Source organism: Neospora caninum, chromosome III (assembly GCF_000208865.1).
Source record: "Neospora caninum Liverpool complete genome, chromosome III".
In the NCBI taxonomy this organism is placed as follows: domain Eukaryota; phylum Apicomplexa; class Conoidasida; order Eucoccidiorida; family Sarcocystidae; genus Neospora; species Neospora caninum.
Window position 1 is genome coordinate 846,921 of NC_018388.1, and position 14,153 is coordinate 861,073.

Below are 14,153 nucleotides of genomic sequence, written 5' to 3' on the forward strand. Positions count from 1 at the left end.
TATTGGCCTCCCTCACTCTGCAGTAGAGCTTGAGGCGCTACGTAACGACGCTGTTAAGGGCAACGACCTTGAAAACGAACACAATCGAGATCCGACAGGGAAAGACAAGCTGTACACAAGAGAGGGTCAGAACACACACGCTGCCTGCGACAGGCAGAGGCCATCGGGGACAGCACAAGACCGACACCAGACACAAACCCGATATATTCATAAAAGGACGAGAAAACATTACGGCGGCGAATTCGCGGTAATTTTCCTCCTCGTTGGGCAAAACAAAAATCAAGAGAATCTGAAGGCGTGACAGAGGTATAGCTGGACTGTACCCTTTCGTCCGAGATAGTATAGTGGCTAGTATTTCCGCCTGTCACGCGGAAGACCCGGGTTCAATTCCCGGTCTCGGAGAAGTTTTTCGACTAGGAGTTGACTTCTCTCTTGACTGACACTGTTGAGCAGGGGAACCTCTTGGAGAACAATCATTATGGGAACACGCGTAGTCTCTAATATTCTTTATAGCGTAATCCGCGTTCTGCCCTCTGACAGCTTTTATGGGAAGTATTTCTATTGGGCCGTGACGCGTGCCGCAGTCCGGTGAATCAATCATCAGCCCTCACCTGTTTGTCCTTCGCAGAAGAGAAATGTTTGCTAGTCTTACACGTCTGACCTCACACGTGTTTTGATTTCGCACAAAGCCTTTCTGCCTGTCTGTCGTCGTTTGCTTCGGGTAACACACTTTGGAGACGGTAGGGGCAGTGTGTAGGAGCGTTCACAGGACCGAGGCGGCACGGCGATGCAAAGCTTTGCCAGTGGCGAACTCCAGCGATAGCAACACGGACTGTGTCCCTCCAGGCAACGTGGACTGATTGACACTCTGGCTGCCTACAAATTTCCCTCACAGGGTTGCTTTTTGTGGCGTACTGGAAATACGCACCCTTCGGAACACGCCTGTGGCCGGAATGGGTTCCGATGAGTGCTTGGCTGTAAACAGTCTTATTAAACGAATTGGTGTCAAGAACCGTCACTATGTCACAAAAATGGAGATGTACACCGCGGAAAGGGCGAAAAAAATTGGTTACACTTCTCGATTTGTGCGTGTCATCCTTGCGCAGGGGCCATGCTAATCTTCTCTGTATCGTTCCAATTTTATCGGATGGCACTCCCGAAGGAGGCCAAACAACAATGTCCCTTTGGCAGGAGGCCAACACCCCCTTCGGGGACGGAGGTGACCCTGGACGGTCTCTGAAAGTGCGCGATGTGCGGAGCGCGTTTCGCGCGACGCTTGAGAGGGGATGCGCAGTGCCTTTTCGAGGTGACAGATCCTGCAGGATATGTTTTTTGTCCACGAATATGAAACCCTATGTTGTTTCTGCTTTTGCTTTGGCTCCGTTGCTTCCTATTTCTCGCATACTGCAGGCAGTCCTCGCCTCGTGTCACGGATGCAAAGTGGTGGCCCTCGACCCCCAGTGCGGCGGCACAGCCATCGTCACCGAGTTCGCAGCGTCGGCCTGTCTCTTCACTCTCGTCGATGGTTCGGATTTAGAAAGTTCCTTAGCCTCGAGTCCCAAGCAAAATTTCGCTTCGGTCTGTGACGCGATGAATCAGGGTCCGCCTCTTTCCCCGTGTATTCTGACTTGTTCTTCAACAGCTGGCCCCATTGGACCTGTCCCCACGAATTCAACTCACTTTGTCTCGTCGCAGCCTCCCGCAACTAGAGCGTTGCTTCCCAGCGGGAATCGGTGTTTTGTGGAGTTTTGCCCTCCGCTGTAATTGTCCACACAGTCCCTGCGTCTCCAAAACGCATCGTGAAGAACGCTGCTGCGTCCTCCGTGTGTACGTGGCTTTTTGTTTGTCCTTCGAAGCGAAGCTTGCACGGCGTCGACTCGAACTGGCCACCAGGCATCGAGAACCTAGACAATTCTTTCAGTTCAAAATGCGGCACGGCGTATCAAAGATTGTTGACAGAATGACCGCCATGTAGAAGCCGTGATCCGTGGGAGATCTCGCATAAATGGTGTCCGAATCAGTAGTTGCGTCCCGTTGTTTCAGTCGTCCGTTTGATGTGCGTGGCGTACGAAAAGCAACCCGGCTTTTCTTCTGGGTTTCCACCCTTGCAACCCTTGCGAGAACGTTAACTGCTTACCGTTGACACGCATTGCGGAGGCGAGGTCAGCTCTGATGTGTTGACGCTCCTCGCACATACATCTCACAATATGCCTTCGTGAAGTGTGCGCTTCTGGATCAAAGGGAGTGCACCGTATCTTGTCCAGAGTACCGGGGGATGTCGAGAATTGGATTCTTGTGCTTTAGCGAAAAGGAGAGGTTCCGGATGCACGTCTCGCGTGAAGGATAACGGTGTTCACTCGCGTTTCTCGAGGACACTTTGACGTGAAAAGTGACCGTACAGCCGCGGTTCGCACTCCCCCTCCTTTCAATGGCGAAGTCTGAGGTTCCTCTGAGGGACGTGTGCGTGGCGCGGTCTCGTTCGAAAAAGCTCTTCACTTGTTTCCGTTAGCTCGTCTTAACTCCTCTCGCTCTCTCGTGCGCTAGTCGTTTGTCTTTGTCTCCTCGGCTCTCATCTGCCTGCAAGCCTGTACCAGTTCCTCCGTCGTCTGGTGGAATTGCTAGTCAGTCCCAGTCCCGTCGGGTTCTCGACACATGTTCCTTACCCGAATCGTTGGCTTTCCGTTTTTCTTTCCGTCTCGCCCGGCTCCGGTGGTACGTCTCCCCCTCGCCGTCAGAGTTTCTGTCCTCTAAGCCGTTTTCGCGTCTATCGACGCTTCTCCGTCTTGGCCTTCGACACACAGAGCCTTTCGTGCATCTGCATTTGGTTCTCGCTCATCGCGTTTCCGCGGAAAGAGACGTGGAAGGTTAAGCTGCCTTTCTCTCCTTTACTTGTGCCGCTAGGACGCTTCCCCGCGAACGTGCGACCAGTCCCTCTGCACGGAAAGTGACGGGGTCAGAAGAGAGACATCTGTGTTTTGGCAAACGGAAACTTTGGAGAGGGAAAGACGAAGGACACCGGTATTCTATCGTCCACAAGCTCCAAACCCACTCGACTCTCGAGACAGGCGACCCACAGCCAAGGAACCGTTCCCTGCTGTCCTCTAAAGAGAAAGCCTGGCTGTCGGAGACACCGGGGCCCTCCAGTGTTTTTGGCGCCTGTTTTTCCCATTCCCCTGGTCTGCTGTTTCTCTCGGTTGTTCTGCACCGTAAAACGGACGCTTCGTTTCCCCCCAGTTGTTGCGCTGCTCACCATTTGGCGCCTTTCTTCTGATCTGAGAACCGGACCCAGCCACGATGGCGTTCGACTTGGATGCAGAGCCTTCACCAACTTTCGGACCCGTGGCTCTGCGCAGCGCGGCCATCGTCCTGGTGAACTCGACTCAGCCCCTTCTGGTGGACCTCCTTCGTTACCACGGGGGAGCAGAGGTAATTCCTGAACGCAGCTCGAGTAGTCACCCCCGGAAACACATCTGCGGTTGTCGCCAGCAAAGAGAGGACTAACTGCTCTTGCCTGCTCCCCACCGCGAACACAGGCCACGACCTCCACAGGGAAGGAGCAGCGAACGCGGAGTTCGCCTGGCGGTTGTGTAGTTTTTCGCGCGTGAACGGAAACAAAGACGCCGCACAAAAGGGGAGAAGTGGTGAAGTCATCGAACACTTGCCTGTACAGACAACATGTGACGCGTCAACCAGGGGAGACGGAAGGACTCGTGAGAAGTGACTGATACGTTACCGCTTTCCAACAGCGGCTGAGTCCCCGTGACCGCCTTCGGAACAGAGGACGAACCAAAGACGTGTCTCCCGGATTACGGAACCATTCGATCTGTTCATGGAAAGGGGACGAGATAGACTCCGGCACTGCTCCCAAGCTGTGATCGAAATCTGATGGCTGCTGGCGCGCGTTGGAGCCGGGTGTGCGTGACGCGACTCGAACTGGCGGCTGTGTGGTTGCCGTGCATCTCCACGCCGGTGTCAACGGGTGGTGTACATACAGCCGAAATGAGCACGTGGATGCGCATGTCACTGCTTCCCTCAGCCCACAACTCTCCTATACCTTTTGCCGACGTACTTGGGCATGGTATTTGTCGGCCTCGCGTCGAAGACCAGGAAAAGCATCTGGAACGAGAAGTGGGGAAGAGCGTCCCTCCTCTGCCTGTGCGATTTGCTACACCAAATTGCTGAAAAAGGTACGGAGCTGCAATTCGTCCTAGCCGTCGCAAAGCGAGGTCCCTTCCATTCCTGCGGTTTCATGCTCCCGGCGCGAAGTCACAAAGTGCGTATGTGCGGATGCATGTGGGTGTACATGCACGTGTGTAGGTATACGAAAATGCACCCCGGTCTCGTTTCCTCGTGTGTGTTTATCTGCCGGAGCGTTTATGTTCCATCTACGCCGTTTAGACGCACTTGTGCGCGCATCTTTCGCAAGCGGTAGACATGCATCTTTTTGTCTACCTTCTGCTATGCCGTTTATACTCTGATCGGCGCCTTCGCTGGATGCTCCCGCGGAGACACGGGTCACGTCGAAATGCGGGGGGAGCGACGGCGCGAGCGGGACGGGAAAAGCAATTCCAGACGACCTGGAAGACTCGGCGTCTCCGCCGACGAAAGCGTTTCCAGGCTTCAACATCCCCGCCGGCCGCCCGCGTCCTTGGGGGTGATCACTCTTGAGTGTGTCGTCTCTGGGTGTTTTGCAGCGGGTCTCGTTTTCGCAGGCAGCGCTGCGTATACCATCACTGCGAGTTGGTCAACTGTATGGACAGCTCTGTTGTCGCTGCTTATTCTTCGGAAGCGACTCCAAAAGCACCAGTGGCTAGGCATTCTTCTCATCTGCATTGGCTTCTCCGTGAAGGCCGCGCAAATCAACTTCACGCGCACAAACTACGAGGCCATAGGGATTCTCTTGACTCTCTTTGCTTCGGTTCTGGTGAGCGGGGGGAAACAGATTGCCACAGCGACAAAGCGGCTACGTGTCAATCAAAAACATGCGAATTTTACGTTTTGCCGTGAAATCAATGAAGTCTTTTTGGAAGAAGAGGCTCGTTATCGTGCTACCGTTTTCCAGGTGCCCTCTCTTGCGCGCCTTCCGTCTGCAACACAGCCATCTGTTTCTGGCGCACGTGACTCGTTATTCGATGGCCACGCCCGGAACACGGAAAGATGCTCAGAAGACCGAGGGAACGCGTCGTTTCCGGGAAGCGAAAACGGCAGCGGTGCACGGACATATTCGCGAGCGCGCTTCCGTGCTTGCTGATATCGCCGATGTGGCTGATTGGCGTCTCTCTCTGCGTCCGCAATCTCCGCTGGCACCGCGCAGGGCACAGTGCACACTGCGCTGCTGCGCCTTGGGGGCATCGACGGATTTCGGACTGCCGCACCGTCAACAGGCTGTGGGGGACAACACGCCGCGACACCTCGAACTTTTTCTGCAAGGCGGGGCTGCCTTTGACTTGTTCCTTTTCTTTGCTCAGCATGGCTTATCTTTCGTTCTGAATGAGAAGTACATGACGGGCGAGCATCGAATCGAGGGCCCAAATCTCGTGGGCATGTGCGGGTAAGAACGCGAAAACGCAGCCGACGCTCTCCCTTGATCCGTTAGGCACCCTCGCTCGTATTCGACAGTTAGATGCGCTTTTCCTCGCTGCGTGTCGCCTCTCTCGCTATAGGCGCGTGCCCCTGAGTGCGGGCGTTTCCTCGGCCTCTTCTGTTTCCGTCCACACCTTTTCTCTGCATTTTCTGTCCCATGTCGAGTGTAAACTGGACGCTGTCGGCACCGAAGAGATACGCTAAAACCAGTCGCGACCGCTACTGTGTGCGCAGTCGCTCTTGGGCTCTGTTCGTCTTCTGTCTGGCCTCGTCTTCCCCTCTCTGCCTCCTTCCCTTGTTTCTCTCTTCGGCGCCGTCACAGCTGGTCCTCGACGGGGTGGCTGCTGGCCTCTGCTCTTTGGTCAAGATTGCGGATTGTGGCTGCGATCCGCCGACGCATGCGCCCGCTGCGAGCCTCCTCTTTATAACCGCGGTGGTTTCTCGCTTTTCGCTGCTCTGCGCTCCTGTCCAGAATGATCAGCAGCACAGCCGTCGCCAGCTGGATTCTCGTGTGGACGGTGCCTCAGTGGGACGTGCGCGTGCGAGGCTCCATTGCCAGCAAGGGCGGATCGATTACAGTGAGCCCACACCACGGCGAAGAGCGCGAAAGAGGCGAACGCGACTCGAAAGCGGGACACACTGCGTCTAGACGAAAACAGAAAGAGCCGAAACGCGCCGAAGCCGAACTATGCGCGGACCACGACGCGTGTGCGAGCTTCCTAGACTCCGAGCGCCTCGTTGGCTTTCTGTGCGCCGCTGCCGCTCCACGAATGCCGCCGCGCGGATCTGCGAGAGGAGCGATTCCTCGTCTCCAGCACGCCTGGCTTCGTATCTGTTCAGTGTCTGCTTGCCGTTGCCGCGCCTCTGGTGAACCGCTTCCTTTGAGCTTTGCTTGCGTTCTAGGTCGTCGCCGCTGTCCACGTGGCTCTGTTCCTCCTCTCGGTCCTCCGGTCGGCGACGCTGTGGTACCTCTTGAAACACGTCGGCGCAGTGTCTTCCGGGATCCTCAAGGTAAGAGACAGTGTGCAAGAGGACTTCCCCGTTCTTCCCCTGCGAGTTGGATACGCCCCAGGCGTCGTACCGCTTTCCCTGCCTCGCAGCTGATGTCCACGCTGTAGAGAAAAAACTGCGGGTGCCCGAACTAACTCCCAATCTTATGTGACCTGTTATCCCCTGCGTCCCGTTTGCCGGCGAGCCTTCTCGAGCGAGGCGCTGGCCTTTGGGGACTACTCCTGATCCTGCGCGGGCCTCGGTTGAGAAGACACTTCCTCGCGGTTCGGTCCTGTGCCTTCTTTAATTCCACCGTGTCGCCCCCGCCTAGGACTAAAAATACAAAGAAATTGTTTACTAGTACTTCAATTTCACCAGGTAGTCGTTTTTCTGTCACATAAATATCACCAAGTCGTTTGCCGTCCGTCGGACGGTCGTGTGGCGCTCTCGTCTTCGACGGTTGGACCTCGTGCCTCCCGCTCTGTTGCTTCTTTTTCCGAGAGCGAGCGAGAGGAGAAAAGACCTTTGGGAGATTGGCGCTCTCCCTTTTGCCTTTTTTCCCTGAATCGCATTTTCGGGACGTTTTTTGAATTGTTCACGTTTCCGGTTTTAAGGCGCCCGGAGCATTTGAGGTGCATGCGAAGCCGAAATCCACACTGTGCCCAGCAACGGGTGGTTCCCTCCGCCCCTAACGTTTCCTCGTCTCCCGTCTCCCCTGCCGCCAGACCGCGCCTCGACGCCGGCAAGCGGCGTCTGAGTAGTCAGTTCGTCGTTCTCGTTTGCCGTCTGTTTCGGGGTTTCTGCGAGTGAGAAGGAAGGTCGCGCGGTCGTGACAGCCAGAGGCGCGAAACGGTGGTCTCTCGAAAGAAGGGCAAAAGGATCCCTTCTCTGGTGCCACGTCCCCTGCTCTGTCCATGACGCCGCCTTTCCCGCATTTGCTGCGTGTGTGTGTGTGCGCCTCTCTAGGGAGCGCGGACAGCCGTGGTGTTTCTCCTCAGCCACGTCTTCTACTGTCACCTGCAGGAGTCGCAGTGCATGACGTCGGTTAAGGCTCTCTCCGTCGTGCTCGTAAGTTGCCGTGCCTCGTCTCGGCGCCACATGCGCGTCCTGAAACACCAGCCGAAACCTTTGTATGCATGCGCACCGCGTCTGCTCGTGCCCGCTCACCTGCACACGCCTTGTCGCCCTCTCCGTTCCTTTCGGCGCGCCGCGTGGAGCCATCTCGCGCGCCAGGACCTCTTAAGTGTGCCGGAGGTTCTGGTCTTGGATTGTTCCGCGTTCTTTGCGTTTGCTGCGTTCGTGGCCAGTGCGTTGCAGGCGTGCTGGTATATTCCGTCGGCGACCGCCTCGTGTCTCGCGAACTGTTTACCCGCGAGAAGCCCGCGCCAGGGAAAGCCTCTTTCGCCACTTCGCACTCCTCACTTCCGCCTCCCCTCCCTTCGAGCAACAAACACCACGCCCGAAAGCGACACTAAACACATGTTGAAGAGGTTGTTCACCCAGTTCGGAAACGTGTCGGCTCGGTGTCGATACGGACAGGACAGAAGGAAGATGAGGAGCGCAGAACGCGCTGCTGTCTCCCCCCGTGTGTAGCCGTGGCTTTTGAAGCAGATTAGATTGGGCTGTCTCCACGCTTAGTTCTCGACACCGAGACCAGAGCCTGAATGCCGCCGTCGAGGCGACAGGCCGGAGTTTGTTCGCAGTAAGCACGTTGGGAAACTCCTCCGGTGCGGCGGTCTCGGTTTCTGACCTCGACGCGACCAGCGAATGAACAAGACAGCGACTGGTTTGGACACTTGCGAAGTTCAGCCGCGTGCGGCTCGGTCCACGCGGATTGCAGGGGTTCTGTTCTTCCCCGTCTTTCCCGTCTTGTGCGTTTGTGCGTTTGGCGCAACCGTCGGAGAGATCCACGGCGACTGCGACTGAAAAAGAGCCTCGAAACGTGCACAAAAGTCGCGTTTTCCCTCAAGGGCGCCGCCATGGACGAGAAGGGGAAACGGTGCATGTCCTTTACAAACCTCGCAAATCCAGAGAGCTCGAAAGGGGTTTCTGTGCTGGGGGGACCGAAGCCGGTCAGCACCTCTGTCCCGGGCGAAGGGGCGCCTAAGGACGCTTCTGAGCTTCGTGTCGCTGTGGGGACACGAAAGAGCGGGGCGGTCGCAGCACGCGGATCGTGTGTAGCAGGACAGAGCGGGCTTTTTGGGTGTGTTTCCGAGGTGGCGAAACGAGCCGGTCTAGTCGGTGAACCATGTTTCTTTTCGCGATCGTGCAACCGCTTTGGACGCGGGTCGGAGGCTGCGGGAGACAGAGCAGCTGGGAAGCCCGCCCGCGAGAAGACTCGCTCTTCGCAGCGACGAAGACAGGGCCGACGAAAGCGCGCGAGATGGCCCCAGTCGTCTTCTGCTAGAATGGTGGGATGTGGTTCCGGTCCAGTGTTCAGCTTCGTTTCGAGAGGCAGTTTTGTCTTCTCCCGAGATCTTGTTTTCCGTTAAAAGCTCTTCGTCGCGACTGCAGGGTTGTACTTGGCAAGACACACAGTGGCATGGAAGGTAGGAAGGACGAGAGTGCGCAGGTAGAAGGCGACAGTGTTCGTGTTTGTATCTTGGCTTTTCGGGCGAGTTCGGGGCCTAGGCGAGCCGTCCCGCTACCGGAGGTTTGCCCGACTGCCTCTCCACTGTGAAGGGGCTGCTACGGGCAGTGCTCGGTCTCCACAGGCAAGTTCTGGAAACCGAGTTCTCCGTCTTTTTGTGATCGTCAGAATCAACTTGGGAACCGAGCTCGGACTCAGAGAACTTGCGCTATTATCGCGAAGTCGTGCCGCTCGGTGCATGAGGCATTTGAAACAGCTGGCGTCAGGCAGAGCTTCCCAGCGGCCGGTGGTTCACTCTCCCAATCGCATACGTTTTTGCTGGCCTCTCTCCCACGCCTTGTGTCGGTTTCGGCAGAACAGCTGAGTCGCGCAAGAAGGGGGGGTTGGGGGGGGGGGGGGGGAAGTGTGAACCCCGTGAGTCACGCGCGAGCTGCGCCGGCAGTGCGTAGCAACGAAGCATTCTGTCGCCTTTCGAATCGTCAACACCGTCGCACGTAGGCTGTGTGCACAGGCGGCCGGTTCGTGGCCGTATAAATAGACGTCTATATGTGAGTATACGCCCACACGCATAAGCACGAGGACTTCCGCCGTGAGGCACGCCCAGCGCGGTTGGTGCATTCGTCTCCAGAGAGCCTCGCAACAGCGACAGGAGGAACCGGGATTCCTGCGGGACTCCGCGAAATCCGACTGTCTTGTGTGGACGTTGCTGAGTTAGACTTTGGCAATCTTCAAAGTTCCCCGTGAACTCCGGCGTCAAATGCACCACTAGCAACGTGTTAGCATGCACAAGAGACTGCCTGCATTCGCGTTCTCGCCGTTGCGCGTGAGAGCGGCCTCTACTCTGAAGTGTGGACTACCCCAAACCACACGGAAGGCGAGTAGCGGGTTGCTTCACAAGCGACTCGTCTGTTAGTCCAGCTGGAGAGGGGATGCCGGCACGATGCATCCGAAGGCTTGTCTGCTACAGTTTAGGGTTTTTCGGGTTTGACCCTCCACTGGGAGGGTGGCCTTGCCGCGTCCAGTCGAACTGTCGGCTCTCTACTCTTTGAGTGTCTGTCGCTCTTCGTCGAGTCGTGTATGGCTTCTTTGTCTCGTTTCTCGCGGGGCGTCCGGCCCCCTGCCGTAGCTGCCTTGCGAAATGCGGCCCAGCGACTGCGCGGTAACAGAAAACGAAAACACCTTGAAAGGACAAAACGAGAAGCAAGCCAAAAAACGCCGACGCGTTTATGAGGTCGAGTTCGTGCGAAACACATGTCGCAGCTCCACTGCATTTCGTCAGCACTGCCTGGTTCAGCTGTACATACACCACAGACGGCCTGCGTCACACACACGGCAGCCCCGGCCCTCTGGCCCCGGCACACAAGCCTCTTCGAGCAGCCAGGAGCTGTCGCGTGTCCCCAGAGCCAGGCAGGCGCGCCGCTCGACTTCGCCGCTTCCCCCGCCTGCCCCGCGGGACGCGGAAGAGATGGCCGCGCTCTTCCCTCCGGCCGCTGCGGGGCCGCCTCTTTGGAGCTCGCAGAGAGGCGAAGCAGCGAGCGCGTCACGCGGGGTCGGCGCATGCAGATCGCGCGCATGGCCCGCCGAGGGCGTGCCCACGTTCCTCCGCTTCCTCTCACTCGGCACGGACGCGGGCAGAGCCTTGCACGCCTCGCGGAACCGTGCGAAGCGCCAAAAGGATATCCACCACAGACGGTGGAGTTCGGAGAGATGCGGAACAACTTGAAGAATCTGGCGCACCAGCGGCTTCGCTTGAGCCTCCAGGCGGTCGCCGCGACGCGCGTGAGGCACCAGTTTGCGCTTTGGCTCGAAGTACGCGTTCCCGCTCTCCTCGCCAGCACAAGTCACGCCGCAACGGTCAAAGCTCCAGAGCGCACACTCAAAGACCGCTTGGGCCTCTTCGAGAGCCACGAGCGAAGGGCGCGGCAGGCTCGGCTCGCCGGCGTGTCTCTCCGCTGCGGCGGCCTCTGCTACAGCGTCCCAGAGGCGGTCGAGAGAAAACTCGCAGCTAGCCAGGACGAGAAGAAGCCTCGATGGGACACCTAGTGCGGGACAGAACTTGTCCTGCGTTAAAGCCTTGACCGCGTGCTTCCAGGAAAGACACTTCGCTTGCCTCCCCCCCCCGATTTGCGACTCGCTGCCTGGCGGGCCTCCACTTTCTGGACATCTCCTCTTTCGCGGGACGTTCCGCTCCTCTCCTCGTTCCTCCCCTCGGTCTTCGCTTCTCCCGCGAGTTCCCCCGTCCGCGTCGCAGCTCTCAAGAAACCCCAGAAAGGCACGCACTAAAGACGCGATGGCTTCTGGGCGCGCCGCCAAGAGAAGCTCGGACACCCAGTCAGGAACCCCATCGCCGCGGACGACATGCCTCTCTTCGCTTTTGAAAGCCCAGCTGTCTCCACGCGGTTCCTGAGCGAGGAGGGCACTCAGAAGCCTCTGGCCCTCTGGAACCCGAAACTGCGCCTCTCCCGCGCCGGCGAGTCGCCGCAGGAGACTCCGGGCGGCAGAGACAAAGCGGGCACCCGCCTCCGCAGACTGTAGCGGATGGGGCACGAGACCCGAGAAGCCCGCAGCCGAGAGCTGCAGACCAGCAGTCCGTGTGGGCGTCTCTTTGGGAGAAAGCGGGGCAAGTCTGTGGTGTGCGAGGAGGAGGAGAGACACGCAAGGCCACCTTGCGAAGGCTCGGCGGACGACGCTGTTCAGGTCGGTCCGCAGACTCTCGGTTTCCGCGAGGCCCATGGTCAGCTCGGCCTCCTCCGTCAAGAGCGCCTGCAGGACTTCCGCAGTCGCCGACACCGCTGCAGAACGAAGGCGCGAATCGTCCCGCTCGGCCTTCGACGGCCCGTCCAAGAGCTGCTGCACTGCAGTGTACAGACACCTGAGAAGCCAGAGGCGGCGACTGGGGCCGGCGTCGCCCCAGAGCGCCGCCCACAGAACCGCTTTTTGGGACTCTGCGAACGCGTCGGCCGTCAGCAAAGCAGTCATTTTCTGGGTCGCCTGCTCCGGCCGTTCCCGGCTTCGCCCCGCGTCGCCGTCGTCTGGGCAGTGCAGCAGCAGCGCCACCGGGAAGCGCGGCTCCTCTTTGAGGAGGAGACGGATTTCCGGAAGATCCTCCTCTGCGAGGACTGCAAACGCGTCTTTGGCTTCGCGGTTGAACACGCGGGCCAGATACGCCGTTCGTTTTCCCTCCGGCGCAGCAGACTGTCGACCAGCAGGATCCTCCTGGACTCCCGCGTCCGCGTCTTCCGCGAAAAATCGCTTCTCCAGATCCTCTCCCTTTTGCAGCTGGAGCGGCGCCCGAGACGCGAGCGCGAGAGCGGAGCTGGCGGTCTCCACGGGCGCAACCTCGGCGGCGGAGGCGAGGCTTCCTCGCGTGTCCTCTGCGAGCCTCCCCTCCTCGGCAGGATTGTCCGACAAGAGTGCTTCGACTCCGTTCGCAGTGTCCGCGTCTTCCCCGTCCACGTCGAAGCAGATTTCAATGTCGTCGGCGAGACACTGCCACTCCGCCCCACCGCCGCTGAGCGGCTGTCGCGCGGCCTCCGTCGGCGCGCCGTCTCGGCGCGGTCGACCGTCGCGAGAGGCCGCGCTGGACAGATGCAAGCTCCCCAGAAAGAAAGCAAAGAGCAGCAGCAACCGCGGATCCACACAGCACTCGGCGACAACGTCTCTCAGGACGTCTTGCAGGCGCCGTTTAACGTGTGCGTCCTGTGGTTTCCCAGCGCCCAGATCGGTCTCCGTGGAAGCGCTGTGGGCCGAAGCCGCGCGAAGAAGGTGAACTTTGAATTCGTATAGTCGCAGCAGCGGCTGGTCTTCAGCAGCGGCGTGGAGGAGGTCGGCGAGTTGACGTTGGAACTCCGAAATCGCTTCCTCCAACAACTCCGCTTCCTGCGACGCCTGCAGGTGGAGACAGAGGCCGAGGGCGCGAAGGAGGAACGCCTGGACATTGGCTCTTTGCATTTCGTCTGCGTTTGGAGCCGATCGGCCTTTCTCACCTTTCCCGTTCTGCGCGGGTCTCTGCTTGCCCCCGCCTTCCCCCCCCAGCCGTTGCGCCGCACCTTTGAGCACGACCATCAGAGCCTGGCCTCGCGCACGCAGCTTCGCTGCTTTCTCTTGCTCAAAGTCCTCTGCGGGCCCCGCCTGGCCGCTCCTTCGCTTGTCTTTCTCTCTCGCGCGCGCTCTCTCGCGCGCGCGGCGCACTCCCTGGGCAGCCTTGACGAGGGCGATGCCTTCCAGGCGGAGGAGGTCAGACCAGAGCGCGAGGCTCTCGCGTTCCACCCGGAGGCCGTGAAGCAGCAGCAGGCGGGCGCCCTGGAGGTTCCCCTGTTGCAGCAGCCGGTCGGCCGACAGAATCCAAAGCGAAGAGAGCCGGGGAAACCTGCGGATGGCCTGCAACAAAAAGGTCTGGAGGAGGCGACTGGCGCCGAGCTGGAGCAGCAAGTCGCCGCACGACAGCCAGAGGGGAAGCGAGGACGAGTGGCGGTGGAGGAGCCGGTTGATGAGGGAGTACAGCCGACTGGTGCCTGCCCGCAAGACTGCATGCAGGGTGCTCTTCAGGTTCTCGGCGCGTTTCTCCTTGCTCGACTGCTCGCGCTTGCGGCGCTGCAGGAGCGCAGAGAGCGGCGCAGACGACGCGTCGCCCCGCCGCTTCTTCGCCCCGCTCGCGCCCCGCGGCTCCTCTTCGCGGAGCGCGAGAAGCGAGACGGATCTGCGCACTTCCTCCAACTCCTGCAACACTGTGTGGAGCGATGAGCTGCAGCGGTGCCTCAGCAGCGACAGCAAGTTCGCCTCGTACTGGATGTACAGCAGAAACTGTTGCACCGTCTCCGCCGGGTCACCGCGGCTGCTGCACGCGAACTCGAAGTCCCGCCTGCGTCGGAGGACCTCGCGCGCTTCCTCCTCCTGCAGCAGGCGACGCGTCACGAGAGACTCGAGCTCGTCCACGCCCTCCTCGAGGCGCCGCTGCACGCCGTCGGCCATCGCGCTTCTTCAGACGCAA

General features: G+C 59.2%; 2 protein-coding genes and 1 non-coding gene across 3 annotated transcripts; 2 read left to right on the forward strand and 1 right to left on the reverse strand.

The window, feature by feature from the left end:
* Positions 1-330: 330 nt before the first annotated feature.
* NCLIV_t040005 lies at positions 331-402 on the forward strand. Its single transcript has one exon. It is a non-coding gene; the product is annotated as a tRNA-Asp (tRNA).
* A 2,892-nt stretch (positions 403-3,294) lies between these two features.
* Positions 3,295-8,048, forward strand: NCLIV_007930 (hypothetical protein; the record flags this gene model as incomplete). Its single annotated transcript, XM_003880305.1, has 8 exons — positions 3,295-3,426; positions 4,037-4,187; positions 4,695-4,924; positions 5,469-5,551; positions 6,056-6,161; positions 6,487-6,594; positions 7,540-7,641; positions 7,881-8,048. 8 exons carry the CDS (start codon positions 3,295-3,297, stop codon positions 8,046-8,048), a joined length of 1,080 nt encoding a protein of 359 aa, XP_003880354.1.
* Positions 8,049-10,453: 2,405 nt separating this feature from the next.
* Positions 10,454-14,134, reverse strand: NCLIV_007940 (conserved hypothetical protein; the record flags this gene model as incomplete). The annotated part of the gene is made up of 1 exon (XM_003880306.1): positions 10,454-14,134. One exon carries the CDS (start codon positions 14,132-14,134, stop codon positions 10,454-10,456), a length of 3,681 nt encoding a protein of 1,226 aa, XP_003880355.1.
* Positions 14,135-14,153: the final 19 nt, after the last annotated feature.